General features: G+C 42.3%; 2 protein-coding genes across 4 annotated transcripts in view; both read left to right on the top strand.

Moving 5' to 3' along the window:
* Window positions 1-14,170, top strand: part of RB195_019911 (uncharacterized protein) — a gene marked incomplete at both ends in the record, with an annotated part of 29,086 nt that overhangs the window by 9,472 nt on the left and 5,444 nt on the right. Inside the window, 9 exons of one of the 3 annotated variants that reach the window (XM_064187980.1) lie at window positions 73-737; window positions 1,645-1,721; window positions 1,983-2,555; window positions 5,120-5,258; window positions 5,312-5,428; window positions 6,456-6,650; window positions 7,076-7,422; window positions 9,761-9,859; window positions 12,435-12,499. In XM_064187980.1, the coding sequence (XP_064043859.1) occupies window positions 73-737; window positions 1,645-1,721; window positions 1,983-2,555; window positions 5,120-5,258; window positions 5,312-5,428; window positions 6,456-6,650; window positions 7,076-7,422; window positions 9,761-9,859; window positions 12,435-12,499 (2,277 nt within the window). Of the gene's footprint in view, window positions 1-72; window positions 738-1,644; window positions 1,722-1,982; window positions 2,556-5,119; window positions 5,259-5,311; window positions 5,429-6,455; window positions 6,651-7,075; window positions 7,439-9,686; window positions 9,860-12,434; window positions 12,500-14,170 lie in introns of those variants that run through there. The other 2 variants (XM_064187979.1, XM_064187978.1) reach the window with 2 other exon arrangements.
* On the top strand, window positions 8,065-8,391 carry RB195_019912 (uncharacterized protein; the record flags this gene model as incomplete). Its single annotated transcript, XM_064187981.1, has 1 exon — window positions 8,065-8,391. One exon carries the CDS (start codon window positions 8,065-8,067, stop codon window positions 8,389-8,391), a length of 327 nt encoding a protein of 108 aa, XP_064043861.1.

Raw genomic sequence — 14,170 nt, 5'->3', positions numbered from 1 at the left:
TCAAATTTACCAACTGTTTCAAATTATTTTCTTGTTGAATATAATCAGCACATCTAAAGACACCAATTTCAGCGCTGTCTGCTCGTCGCTCTCGTCGGTTGCGATCATGTCCGTCCGGTATAACGGTGCCTGCATCACAGTCTGTAAGAAACCGAAGTCTTCCTGAGTCCGCTCGCCGTCAACCCTGCTTTTGCACGCAGCACGATCCGCTTTTGTTCTCTCCCCCGCTTTCGTTTCGTATTTCGAAACCGTTTATGCTTTCCAAGCTTGCTGTACAGTGTGATTCGCCTCCTCCTGATGTGCCTGTTGGTTTCGAATCTCCGCCTGTGCCGCGGCTTTCCCCTATGGAAAACGTGCAACAGTCAGAGTTGTGCTATCCACGATGTTTTACTCCTAGTGTTGTGAATGAAACTATAGGAATACCACGGCTAGAGTTAAGCGACTCGCCACCGCCAAGCTCTCGGCGTTCGCATCGATTTCGCTCAACTCTTTTCTCTATTCCTGAATGGAGACAGTCATCGGTTGTAGGAGATCAAGAAGGAGATCCAGCACCTTTGATGAAGCGGAAGAAGAGGGAGCGACTAGCGCGCCTGAATGATCCTCTGCACAATGTGGATTGGCTGAACGTTAGCCCACGAGTGATGCAACTTGTCAAGGATGATCTGCCCAAGTTGTTCGAGCATGTGCGAGACGGAGCCTCAAGCTCCTCCTCTATAGTGCTTGTTAGCCCTCGTACTGTGAGTTCGCCTTTTAGCTTTCGTGTAGCTTTAATACTTATTGCTAACAGTGTTTGTGATGCCAGCTGAACGTAGGCATAGATGTAGACAGCTTTCCTTGTTTTTCCTTATATGTCTGCCCTTTAGATGTTAGAATATGTTGGATTTCTTGCTTTTGTGAAGCTGTACCTATTGATGGTGACTGTAGAATCCTCCACAAAGGAATTTTCCATGAAATCCGATAGTTCACAATTTGCTTAAACTGAGAGAGAAATACTGATCAGTAGTCGAAGACATATTATTATTGGATATTGGAAGCACATCACTATGATAACTGTTTTTCCTCATACGCTCATAGAGCCAGAAGTCCAACGGAAAAGCAGAAAATTTTTTGCACAATGCTTTTGTCAGTATGGAACATTTCTCCTGTAGTGATGCTTCCTTTCTTTTTCTGCATTGCTCTTGCTTATGTATCTTGCAAACCGAGCTTTCTATGACCGCTATTTATGGTGTGTTGCTTGACTAGTGCAGGATTGTGAATATATAGTAGAGTCAAAATGACATGAAGCACGGTGTAGTTGCGTAAGCGGCTGCGCCCTATGCGGAGCGGGGTGATGGCGGTTGGAATCGGCGTGGGATCATCGGGAAACTTCAACAGTAGATGCTGGGGGTCTCCGCTGGATTCTAACCGCAACGCTTCACCGCGCCATTTCGAGCGCAATCGCTTACGCAACTGCACCGTGCTTCATGTCGTTCTGGCCCGACTATAGGTTGAGATTTTTACTTGTAGAAACTTAGGGTATATAAAATTTGCTTTTTTTTTGTTTTTTTTTTCTGCATGAAGAAAATTCTCTTCTAATTTATTATCACAATCTTTCTAATGTTCTTGTGTTTAACGCTTTACCTTCGAAGGTGCTATCTGTTTCAGCCTATCGGAATGGCATGTATGGAAGATTGGGATTCCTATATTCGGATGCTTGAGGAATACAATAAGCCCTACGAGCGGTAAGTCAAAAGCAGTCAAAAAATACTAGTGACTCATTTTTTTCTAATTTGTTAATCGAGATAATTTTTCCGATGGAAATCCTCTCTCCTAAGGGTAGATAGCTCTCTCTTTTCACCACTGGACTTTAGTTCGTAGGAATAGTGCACTTCTTGGTTTCCTCCTCCTTAGAATAATTAAAGTGTTCTCGCATGATTAGTTGTTTTTTTTTACTTTTTACTTTTTGCACCACTCTACATGCACGCTTATTGATTGGTTTGAAGCGTAATCCACGAGCCGGTGTCGCTGAACATCATGATGACGTCGTCAAGGAACGAATCTGCTCAACGGTCAGTGTCGATTCCACTTGCGCCAAAGCCCAAGATGGCTCCAACACCATCGTCAGTCCAGAAACTGCCACCTACCAATAGTGCTGCTCCACCTTGCGTGGTCGATATCACACGACCAACTCCACTTAAGGCAGCCGTACTTCCGCCACTGAATTTGCTTCCTCCGCCGTCGTCACCTTCGCCTCCTCCGAAAGATCCGACACCACCGCCTCGTGTATCGACGCCACCCGAAACTCCACCACTACCTCCACCTACACCCCCAAGACTTCCAACACCTGTTACGCCGCCAGTGGAGTCTCCACCATGTCCGCATAACATTCCTTCCACATCGCGAGTATCGACTCCTCCAAGAGAACCAAGTCCTCCGCGGATTCATTTGCCGGTCCAATCTCCGACACCTCCAAGAATCAATTCGCCAATCTTTGTGGACGTTGAGACGGAAGTGGAAGTGGTTCCAGAAGAACACGAACATGTGCTAGTGCCCAGCGAAGCAGAGGACACTTCAAGGTTTTTTTTGGTTTTGCTTTCTTTCTACCTTATATTCATCCATGAGTTAGCCTTCAGCCATTGAAAACACTCACAGCTTCATTCTTTTTTTTTTTGTTTTCAGACATTTAGTTTAATGCCATTGTCATTCATTACGAAAACTCATACGAAACTGATATTTAATTTTTGAATGAGGCTACTTCTAAATTAGCAGCTTACTTTTAAACCAGACTAGTAGTTGGTAGGAAATGAGTGGCGCATCTTTTTTTCGAGAAAGCCCTTGAGTTAGAGTAAAAACTAAAGTCAGCTATATTTGAGTTAGAACTGTGCAACTGCGTAAGAAACTGGCGTGCTGGGACCTAACTCAACTGCGCAGCCCCATTTGAGCTAGTGAGTGACCCACAGCGAATGCAAGCCCTTACAAAATTGTACTACTACTAAAAGTGTTTTCTTGGAACGTTCAGACAACTACTCTTAACGTTTTTTTTTTCGAGTATCGTAACTCTAAAGGTTACGGCTGTGTGGTGACAACTATCTGACCACACCATACACCAGCAGCCACAACTTTAGCACTTAAACACATGTCTTCGAACATGGGAATTCGATTAATCGTAGCGGTTCGGGCGAGCGCCCGGAACATTCTCAATTCTCTTAACGTTTTCGAATGCATGAGTTTTTCTTGTGCGCGAATATTTGTTGAGAAGTGTAAAAATTTCGCTCAAGAGATTTTTTTGAGCTAAATAACTCAGCAGGGTTTCATTCGCTTCGATAATTTGACTTGGGCTTGCCATTGCTCCAAGGCATAAGAAAATTCTCAAAGATTCTGAAATTTCTGAGATCTGAAGGAAAAACTTGGTTTTTTTTCAAAAAAAGCGTTGCACTTGGGCCGGGTGTCCAGTATTTTGCGCGTAAAATTCTAATATTTACGTAAATACTTTATCGCGAAGTATAAAGATCATTCAAACGATGTTGGAGGTAGTTTTCGATGAGGCTTTGCACATAATACGCACCTCTATAACAAATTTAACACTTATTGTGGTGGTTGTGATGAACTTCGCTGTCACTTCGCTTAGAAAGCTATGTTCTTGGACTTGTGTTTGTTTTGTTTCGTCTCGTGGTAGTCTTCGCTATCACTTTTTTCTCTCAGTAATTTTCTGTTACTGTTTTGTGTTTCGCGTTTTTTTTTTTGAGTTTTGGCCAAGCCGCCACTTGGTGCAGTTGTGTTTTCACTGCGTGATGTGATTGTGATTGAGTACTGTTTTTATTTCGTTGTGCTATCTAACTCTCGTTACTCGTTCAACTTACGCCACTTCTAACAGCAAGTTGCTCCGAAAGTTCGCTGGAGGTTCGAAAAGTTGATCATTTCAAGCACTGCTGTTCTGTTATGGAATTATTAAAATTTTTACTGTAAAATGGTTTCTTCAGAATCCTACTCATTATCTGCCACATAGATTTAATACCCCACAGCACATACAACCATACCAGGTTCATATGCGCATCAAAGTTGGTTTATTCAGGAAAGCATGTAGATTTTTACATGGATTTAAAAATCAATCATTGTGAGGATTTCTAGGCAAGTCACAGTAAAATGACACCTAACAATCGCAATATTGCGTCGCAGAAAGAAGATGCATCAAATAAGTTGAGGACTCATGAAAGCTCAAAGAATTGATGAACGAATCTTTTTAAAGGGATGAAGAATCGGATGTGGCATGTCATCTCTAAATATAATTGCAGTTAACATTATTTGTCCTGCAGTTTTTATCGTTCTGGGGCAAGTCCCATTAAATTTGCTGGATTTTCGAGTAATTTGATTTCGTTTGCTAAAAAGTGCAGGGGATAAAAGTGCACAGCGTTGATCAAACGTAATGAGGGCACCCCTTAAAGGTTCAGTTTCAGTTCAGAATCGCATAAGGGTTTGTGAATGCGTGTGCAGCGTATATAATGAATGGCAGGGCCAGTTCATGCCAGCGCCTTCCCGAACGGGTATAGTTCCAGTCTATGGATCTCGCAGGGCGGGTGTGGTGTAGCGGCTAGAGGTTCCGCTTCCTGCACGATCGATCGGAGGTTCGAATCCGCCCTAGTGCTCACCAAGCCTTTCATCCCTCCGGGGTCTATAAATTGGTACCAGACTTGTCTGGGAGGATAAAAACACTGACTTGACACATCGGGTAGCACCCGCAAGTCATTGTACAGGCCAGATACACGTTCGTAAACCTCAAACGATTCTGAATTGAAGTGAACGTGGGGGCGCATCCCAAGCGGATTGATTAACGCCAGAAACTTTAAACTTTTTATCGTTTATCGATTTCGCAGGGGTGAAAGGCTTGGTTGATCCTGGGATGGTTCGAACCACTGAGCAGTCGCAATTGAACCTCTTATATCTGCTTCTGCGCTACATCCTTCCCTCTAATAGGATTGATCCAAAATTTTTATTACGTAAGTAGATTAAAGGTGCTTCCTTTTACAAGAGGACAGCAGGTGCTCGATACATTTTCTCCCTTCATAACCACCAGCAAACTTTGACTTGTGACTCGTGCTTCACTGATAAAACTTATTCATAGTAATAAATTTTCACTTTTCAGCCCTGCACCGATAGAATCTTCTTCTGAGGAAGAAGACGGTAACGCTCACGATTTAGATCTAGGAGCATTTGAGCTCGTCGATTCTGGCATGACAGCCGAGACGTTGCTCTCTACTGAGGAACCTGTTATTTACCATCAGGTGAGCTCACATCCTTCCTGTCGTTTCAATGTGCCTTATCCTCGGCTTCTTAGGATCTTCCTGTCCATTCCGTACACCACGATACTGTACAGACAGAAGCAGCGTTGGCTAACCTCATGTCAGCGCCGTCCAGCATGCTTACTGGAGCGATACCACCGACGATGGTTGAGGTGATTTTTATTTGATCGCAAAAATTTCTTTCAATATTCGTTTTTCTTTTCAACGATATTTCTTATGGCTGTATTAAACGGTGGAAATCATTTTTCGGCTTTATTTCTTCATTGCAAGAAGTAACGCTATCCACTTTGCTTGAACAAAGGCGAAATGCTTTTTTGTTTCTTAATACCCTTAATATAGTCTGGCTCTTATTCTCAGAAGTTTTCCCCAAAAACAACTAAATGGACCGTTCCGTACAGAAATAAAAATAAGGGATTCGATGTACGCAGTAATTTTTGAAGTTTGAAGTCGGTTCTTCTAAACAAACTGTTCGTTTTTACTGATTTTTATCAATCGCCACTAAATCAACTAAGTTACATATTTTATCATCTGTATTGGAAAGGAACTAAAAATCAAACATTTCATCAATAATGACAACTTCAGCGTCATATTTCTAATAACTCTTCTTTCTGAAATATCACGTTTGGTAGAGCCTGATGTTACGGTCTCATTCTCGTAGAATCGAAATTTTAGAAGTCTAACAGCAATTTCAAATAAAGATACCCATTTCCCAGTGCTGAACAAATATCTGAGCGTGGGAGTTGCTAGGTCTATGCAGATCCTAAGATGCTAAGCAAGAAACAACAAACACGACTTGTTCACGGCCTAAGACCATAACCACAGCTGCATTCTCCTATGGCGAATCTTAATGCGATTAAACTTTTTTTGAGGGGCTATTCGGAATAGAAAGAATTCAAGAAATAAACTTCTATTCCTTGCACAGGGTCATATTCAGCGATACAGTGCTAACTTATCGCGAAAAGTCGGCGTTGGCTTTTTTTGTGAGAACATTTGGCTGACAATCCTCACCGAACCCCTTCGAACTCTGTGCGGCATCTGATCTCTGTTGTACATTCTAAAAAACTGGATAGGTTCTGAAAGTTGGTGACGCCTTCAAAAGACGACTAGTACGATTCTGTAATGGAAATGAAGTTACTGTTGTTTCTTTGACAATTCCTCATCACTCTTGAATATTTTCAGGACAACTACTGTTTTGTGGTGGATGGAGAACGTGTGCGAATGGGGGACATACTAGGCGATGACCAGTGGTGGCGACATACATCACGACCAACGAAATACTTCTACTCGGAAGATTTGAGGCAGTTCCATCGTGTTAACTGTATCGCCGTCAAAGGAAAAGTTATCACCGCCAAGTTGGCCTCTGGCTCTCTTCAGGTAAAGTGGAAGAAAATAACAACTCGTTAATGCGGTAACTTTATGTTATACTGTAACAGTATTACTCTAATATAGTAGGGTCAAAACGACATGAAGCTCTGTGCAGTTAAGTGGTGCGCAGCGATTAGAGTCGAGGGAGGACATCTAATAGCACAGTCCATCGCAGCGGTTCGCGATGGACCTATATCGATTCCAACTCCCATCTCTGCGGCGCTGTTTTGGCGCAGCGCAGCCGCTTACGCAACACCACCATGCTTCATGTCGTTTTGTATACAATAAGTATATATCATAATTGTAATGTTTACAAGAAATATGCCTGGCTGTACTGCTATTTCTGAGTCTTCTTTATTTATTACTCTCATTATTTAATATTACTGTTATATTATTGTTAGCAATTTCTGTAACGACAAAATACGTCATTGTAGGTTCATGCGGCGGCAGCGGCATCGTCAGCATCGACGCCAAGATCGTCGGTGAGCGGTGCTTCTGCTCGTTCTCATAACCGCGACAACAAGGTACCGCTGGCACACGTCTACAAAGTGATTCGCTTCTACTCTTTCTGGAAGACGTGCACGTCATTCCATCGCATCGTGACCATGATTGATCGAGTGACCGACGACCGTCACGTGAATCCTGACTTCAAGAAGCGTCTATTCGTACAATATTTATGGCGGAACGCGAAAGCTGTCGAGAAGGCACGAGTACAGAAGGAGTTCGATCCTCGACGTCAACGACTTCTACGATTCGTCACTGATCCAAGCGCTAGGAAGAGGTTTCAAAAGATGTGACATTATGTGCCTTGTGATTCCTACTCTCCTACTCATCTCAAGCGTAGCTATTTCGAAGTATTTGTGCAGGGGATACATCCAACTTCAGTACTCACGAAACTTCAAAAATCTCCCATTGCACGGTGCCTCGAAATCGCTACTGCGCTTGGTTGACGTGCCATCGCTCATGTTGTACTGCTGCTTCTCTGGCTTGGCCTACACTATCTTTTCCTAACGGGTTAAAAACTCCGTTTTCGACACGGATCCTACGCTCAGGTTGCTATGACTGAATTCTCTTCTGGAATCGCTATTGGTTTCCTTTTTGCTAGGTGTTGTTTCACATCTCACGGTATCTCCACTACCGTCACCGTAATTCTTACATGTCTTTCTTTTATGTGTGCATGAACGTGTGCGAACAAACAGCCCCTTAATGGGATCGTTTATCCCTGCCGCAGACAGTGTATCTATGATTTTCTGTCTATTACTACCGTATTTCTTGTTCATGTACTGCTGTTGTCAACTTCGTACACAAATACAAATGCATCGTTTCTTGTTTGTTATTGTCCAACAAAAATGCTTGATATCGAAGGTGTGTGATATAAAATGTGCTCATTTTCCTCTGCTCTCAAACGTTTCCCTCCTGTTGAATGTTCTTCTGCAAATGTGGTGCGATGATCCTGGTTTGTGTGTCAATTTCATTTCTTTCTACTGATATCTCAGATGTACAACAAGGTTGCTGGAAAAGTCAACGAAATTGTTTCCCTCTTGAAAAATGCCTAAGTGGGAACTATGAGTTCGTACGGATTTTATCTAAGCGCTATCTGTGGACTACTAACAATGTTCCAGTAAAATGTAAGAGGCCGATGTGTTTCCGAGAGAGAAATATTTGGAACTGTAGTACCTTAACAGCAATTCTCATTGATTTTGCTTTGACTTACGGAGGAGCACCTAATTTGAAGGATATTAAAGGATAATGTGGATTATTTTACAACAACTTGAAGGCAGGGCATCACAAAATTGACTTGTGTGTGTGAAAACCTGATGGAAAACATACAGTTTGCGGCGTAGATTACAAGCATGACCATGACCGCTCAGCTCTTCCTAATCATCTTAAAAAAAGCAGTGTAGGAACGACGTTTATTACTACGAGGAACGTTGGACCGCGCCACACTTGTATTCACTGCGGTCCCTTCAGTAGCCTATTCGTTGGTTTTGCTTGAATGGCTGCTGATTAGACCTGACTGCTTTTAGGTCGTAGGTAGATGCAGCGTGTTACAACTCACTTCCCAGGAAGTAATGCGGGACCCACGCTCTATTCGTAATCTACATCTCGAACTCAATGTTTTCCGTCAGATTCGAAAACAACGAAACAGACGTAGTTCACACTACGTCTGTTTCGTTGTTGTCGTTTGTCGATACGTTGTTTTTAATCTCTTCCATTTCTTTCTATCTCTCAAATCATTTTGCATTTTCTGGGTATTACACGCTTCAACAGGAGCAACTTCAAAGACTTTTAAGGGCAGCACACCACGAATCTGATGTAGGTAGTGAGGGAAATCGCTGGACAAGCTAGAGGTGGGACTGCGGAATCAGGGGTGGATACGCTCATCTCTCCCTAATCCTTGTAAAAAAACGACGCGAAACACTCCGTTTTTCACGACGATTTCAGTTACACCGCGCCACCTCTGTACACGCGCTGCGTCCAGCCGCGCAGCGATTGAAAGCCGGTGAGTTCTCCTCGGCAGCCTATTCAGGTGAAACCAATGAAAGATTGCTGAGGGGACTAGAACGTATACAGAACGTATAGGAGCGTTCTAACGATCCTCGTAAGAGCTAGAGCGGTTGTAACACCGTTTTTTTTAGGACGATGAGGGAGGAGTGAGCAGAACCACCCTTGACCCCGTAAATTACAACCTCATCGCTGGCTTTCCCTGCGGCTTCCCTCACCACGTCAGATTCGTAGTATGCTGCCTTTAGCCTAGTCTCTTCTCTTTGTTTTTTTTTGCGCCATTAATTTTTTTACCACTCACTTTTTCTACAATACTGACTTAAAATTCGGTAGTGTTTCAAAAATAATATCCCTGTAAGAACGAAATTCACTCAGAAAACATTATTTCTCAGAAAATTCGACGTTGTAATTTTCAGCGATCGCTGGAAATTGAAACATAATGGGAATAACATAAGAAAAGATTGATTTCTGAGTCGTGCTCAATGTCACGAGAGGATCACATCCTTTCGATGTCTTCACCTTTGTACTCCTGTCGGGCTGATGCTTCTAAATCTGCTTTCTCTTATACAACACTCGGGAAAAAAGCATGTCCGAGTCGATTTATGCTCATACAGATTCGTAGAGGACGATTCATGCATGTTTGCCGTAATCATCGATGACAACAGAACTCCTATCATATGTGAACCAGCAGTGAAAGTATCAAATCTTCAACGGTAGGTAATTAATCTGATCTAGAAGACAGTTGTGAGATAGGTACGGTTTAGACCAGAATTACCTGAGAAGGACCTCGGACGGTATTTTCCGTACAGAGCTGAGAGGAAATTAGGGACAGTTGTGAGCGCGATGGCAGCGTGCGCGTATTTCATATGCGCGGAAATGTCATGTTTCTGCAATATCATGCTGTTATCCTCCTGGATTAGCGAGGAGGCAACAGTAAGGAAAATAGTGACGTTTTTTCAGCCTCTACAAGAAATGCATTTTATCTACAAGTGAAGTACTTATCAGTAAGATTACAACTTCCTGAACAGTACAGCGATTGGATACAGGAAGCAAAACATCTTTGTGGTTCAAATTTTCAGTCTGGGTGAGGAGTGTCCATAGCCAGTTATGTCGCCTCGGACCAAACTCAAAGGCACGTCTTACAGAGAAGAAAAATTGATCACCTCGTGGTGATCCGACGTCTGAAACGGAAGAGCCAATTGTCCTAGGATACTAACGAAGTATTCGTACTGAGACCAGAAAATATGTGTTTCTGAGCGGCCTTTCTGGTCGATCTGTTTAATTTTCTTCACTTTTTCCTTGATTAAGATGGATCAGGGAGTCCACATTGCAACCAGTTTTGCTGGTGGTTCTCTTTACTCTTAACTTCTTAGCTATTCATGCCTTTCCTGATACATGGAACAGCGAATATCCTACTTTCGGACGAGTTCCGCTACATTACTTTCAAAAACACCTTGTCTGTTACATAAACCATTTCACTTTCACTTCAAGATTTTTTTTAATCAAAATAAAAAATAAGGTGACAATTTTTCCGACAAGAATTCTTACCACACTTATCCTTTAGTAAAGTGAGAACCTTCTGCAGTTTCGAGGTTTAACTTTTTGTTGCATAGCTAAAATTTCCCAGTACATCACTTATCTCTGGCATAATACATTCGTCTGGCTATGTGATTATGGGCAAATTTCTGGTTATCGCCCTTTTCTCTGTACATGAACAAAGAGATCCACGAAGTCTCACTGGAAACGGTAGACAATCGAAAAGCGAATAGTGGATGATAGCGAGTGTTTTAAAAGTACGGATACGGTAACGAATCTCGAGCGACTGCTTATGATGCCGGAACAGTAGATCAATTCTTAGCTAGGATCAGTATGATTCCAAGCTCTTATCGCGATGTTATCACGAGCACCACGCGGATATGGACTCTTGGATTTTGCACCCTTGGACTACTCTTGGATTTTGCGGCAAATCTCTAATCTACCTCGTGAAGAATTCGCTTTTTAATTGATCATCGCTATTGGACATGTTGGTTACGAAAGTTCTGGTTATTCACGCCTTTTGGAAGACACTGTGACCCTGATAAACAGGGTCATGTATTAAAATAAAGAAATAGCTGGATGAATTACATGCTATACCGTGATGTTGTAAATCAACGAATGATCGTGCAGAAATGGCCATCATATTCAACATTCAAGAACTTTCAGCTCATACCGTTCACCTTTGAGCCATTGAGCAGTAATTTTATGACAACGTTCATTTTTTAGAAAGGAAATGTGAAGAAAAGAGGATAAAAATAGGACAACGTAATGATTGCAAAACATCGAAAATATCAACAACCGTTTATCGGAGTTAATTATTTTCTAGTATAAATCATGCGAGAGCTACTCGGAAGAAATTACGGCGAACCTCAGAAGAACAGACATTATCTTAGCAGATGGTTTTTTTTCTGTTCTGAAACAGACATAACAAGTATTAAAAAGCATAGTGGGAAATATATTAGCTGAGCGTGATTTTCACGAATTTTCCCGCTTATGCCGCTTTTCCTGGTTTTCATGCAGATTTAAATGCAGTATGCCACGAAATTGAGAATGTTGGGATCACTCTATGAGAAGATAAGGTTAGGGGTGTAGATCACGAATATGAGCGCGATCGTGCTCAATTCCCCTCAATCGTCTTGAAGTACCGCGTGAGAAACGGCTTTGGCGACCGAATTTCCCTACGAGACATCTAGTAACGTGTCACATCCGTGAGCACAGCGGGCAAATTCGATCGATCCGACCGTTTTCCACGTCCTTTTCTGGGACAAGTAGAGAGGGGAACGATTGTGCGTGATCTCGCTTACACTCCTGATCTACGCCCTTAACACTATCTTTTCGTGGGGAGGTTCTAGCATAGTTAAGTTCAAGGTATGCTGCAAGTCCGAGTGTATCAGCATGGTGCCTAGGTTGTAATTGAAATGGAAAGTTTGGAGACAAGAGAACGTTGAGCACAGAAACGAAAATGTGAAGTATTCCCAGTTAACCTTAAAAAATAAAGAAATCAAATTTAAGAATAATTAATACAGTAAAACTTTCAGGTGGACACAATAAGATTTTGAAAAACAATCTTTTATTGTCGTAGTGTCGTGTATCGACTTTACTCACAAAAGGCTACAACTTCAAATATGATTGATACTATGAGCAATTAATTCGGGTGCATCCTCCATTCTATTTATTCGACTGACTGAGGAGAAGTAAAACTTCTGGGAAGAGTTTCAAATTTCTTTCCGCTAAAGTTTAATGTATCTTCAGAGAGGAATCGGAAGACTCGACAATTGATTTTCCCGTTGAAGTGAATGCAAATCCATTGAAATATGGTGAGTTAATTCCAAAATATTATTTTGAGGAGTCAGCAGATTATTCAGGGAAAACATGTTCATAGTATTGCTCAAAGAAAAGGGAAATGATTCTGATTTTGAGGCAGTTATCATGGATTTTTCAAACAGTCAATGGAGTTTTTCTTTTGTGGTTTCTATTCGGAATTACATAGATTTAAAAGCAAAATACCAAGAAAGTGACGTTGTTAAGATCTTTCAACGACAATATAAGGTTAGGGATGTAGGTTAAAGTAATCACGTTCAGTACCTCTTAATCGATAAAGACGTACTGAACGTGATTAGGGGTGAGAGTGGCTTTCCACTTCGAATTTTCCTACGAGGTAACTTACAGCGCAATCTTTGTACGTGCGCCATTTCCCTTAGCAGCCTATTCATTGATTTCACATGAATAAGCTGCTGAAGACACTTGATTGATTTTTGTCCGCTTGTTCGAGGACGCAGCGCGTGCATAGTTGGATCAGCACGACATGAAGCACGGGGAGTTGCGTAAGCGGCTACAATCGAAGCGGCGCGGTGGAGCGTAGCGGTTGGGATTGTGTGTGGACCCTCGCTACCGCCACTCATCCCTGCAGTTCGCCATGGTCCCATCTCGATTCCCACCGTTGTGTCCATCGCCCCGCTTCGAGCGCAGCCGCTTACGCAACTGTCCGTGCTTCATGTCGTTTTGACCCGACTATACAGGAGTTTAGCAACTGTGCAAGACATAATGATCATGTCACCCTCGTATAACACTGATAAATTGATGTTAATGTTACCTTCCTGGTGTAGATCATTGTAAATGAACATCACACCATAGGAAGTCATCGTGAAGAGTTAGTGTTAACTCAGATCTACACTTATACTCGGGTGAAAACGACATGAAACACGGTGCGTTTGCGTACGCGCTCGAAACGGGGCGGTGGAGCAGTCGGAACCGAGGTGGGACCATCGCAAACTGCAGCGATAGGTGGTGCTGAGAACGGTTAAACGCTCCCAACGCTCCCAACCGCTTCACCGCGCCGCCTCGAGAGAAGCCGCGTACGCACCGTGCTTAATACTGTTTTGATCCACTATGTGTATGTTCAAACGATGCTCATCAACCTTCTTTTCCATCATCACTGGAGAAAAAAAAGGAAAAAAGAAACGTTGTAGCCCTTGTTCTGAAAATTATCGGCTTACTTTAGATTCTTACTAATAGTTGTTGTCCCTCCATCAATATGAATTTCTCTTGCGAAAATTTTTTCTGTAGCCTCAAATTCAAATGATTTTAAATTGGATATGACATTTTGTAAACTTTCTCCATGGTGTGCAAGGAGAATTTCCCTATTATTTACGAACCAGCATGAAGATAACATTAACTGGGAACTTACGTTGTTCTTATCACCTGTATTAATGCTTGTTGACGCGGTTAAAATAAATACATAGCTTTATTCCTATAATCACAGGATAAAGATAACATTTTTCCACATTTTTCACAACCGCATTATCAAAAACAGTTCCAACATTGGTGTTCCGCGATACGGTAGTGAACCTTAAAGGGATCACCCTACGATTCTGAGGTGGTACGGATTTCAGGTGGGATATTCGTATACGGGGTCGTAGTTTATGGAGAAGGGGGTGATTCCGTCCATTTCTCCATATATTATTGGAAGCGGGCACCCCGAAACGCTG

This window comes from Necator americanus, chromosome II (assembly GCF_031761385.1).
Source record: "Necator americanus strain Aroian chromosome II, whole genome shotgun sequence".
Taxonomy (NCBI): Eukaryota; Metazoa; Nematoda; class Chromadorea; order Rhabditida; family Ancylostomatidae; genus Necator; species Necator americanus.
Note: the sequence above shows the minus strand (reverse complement) of the source record. Positions and strands in the feature narration are given on the sequence as shown.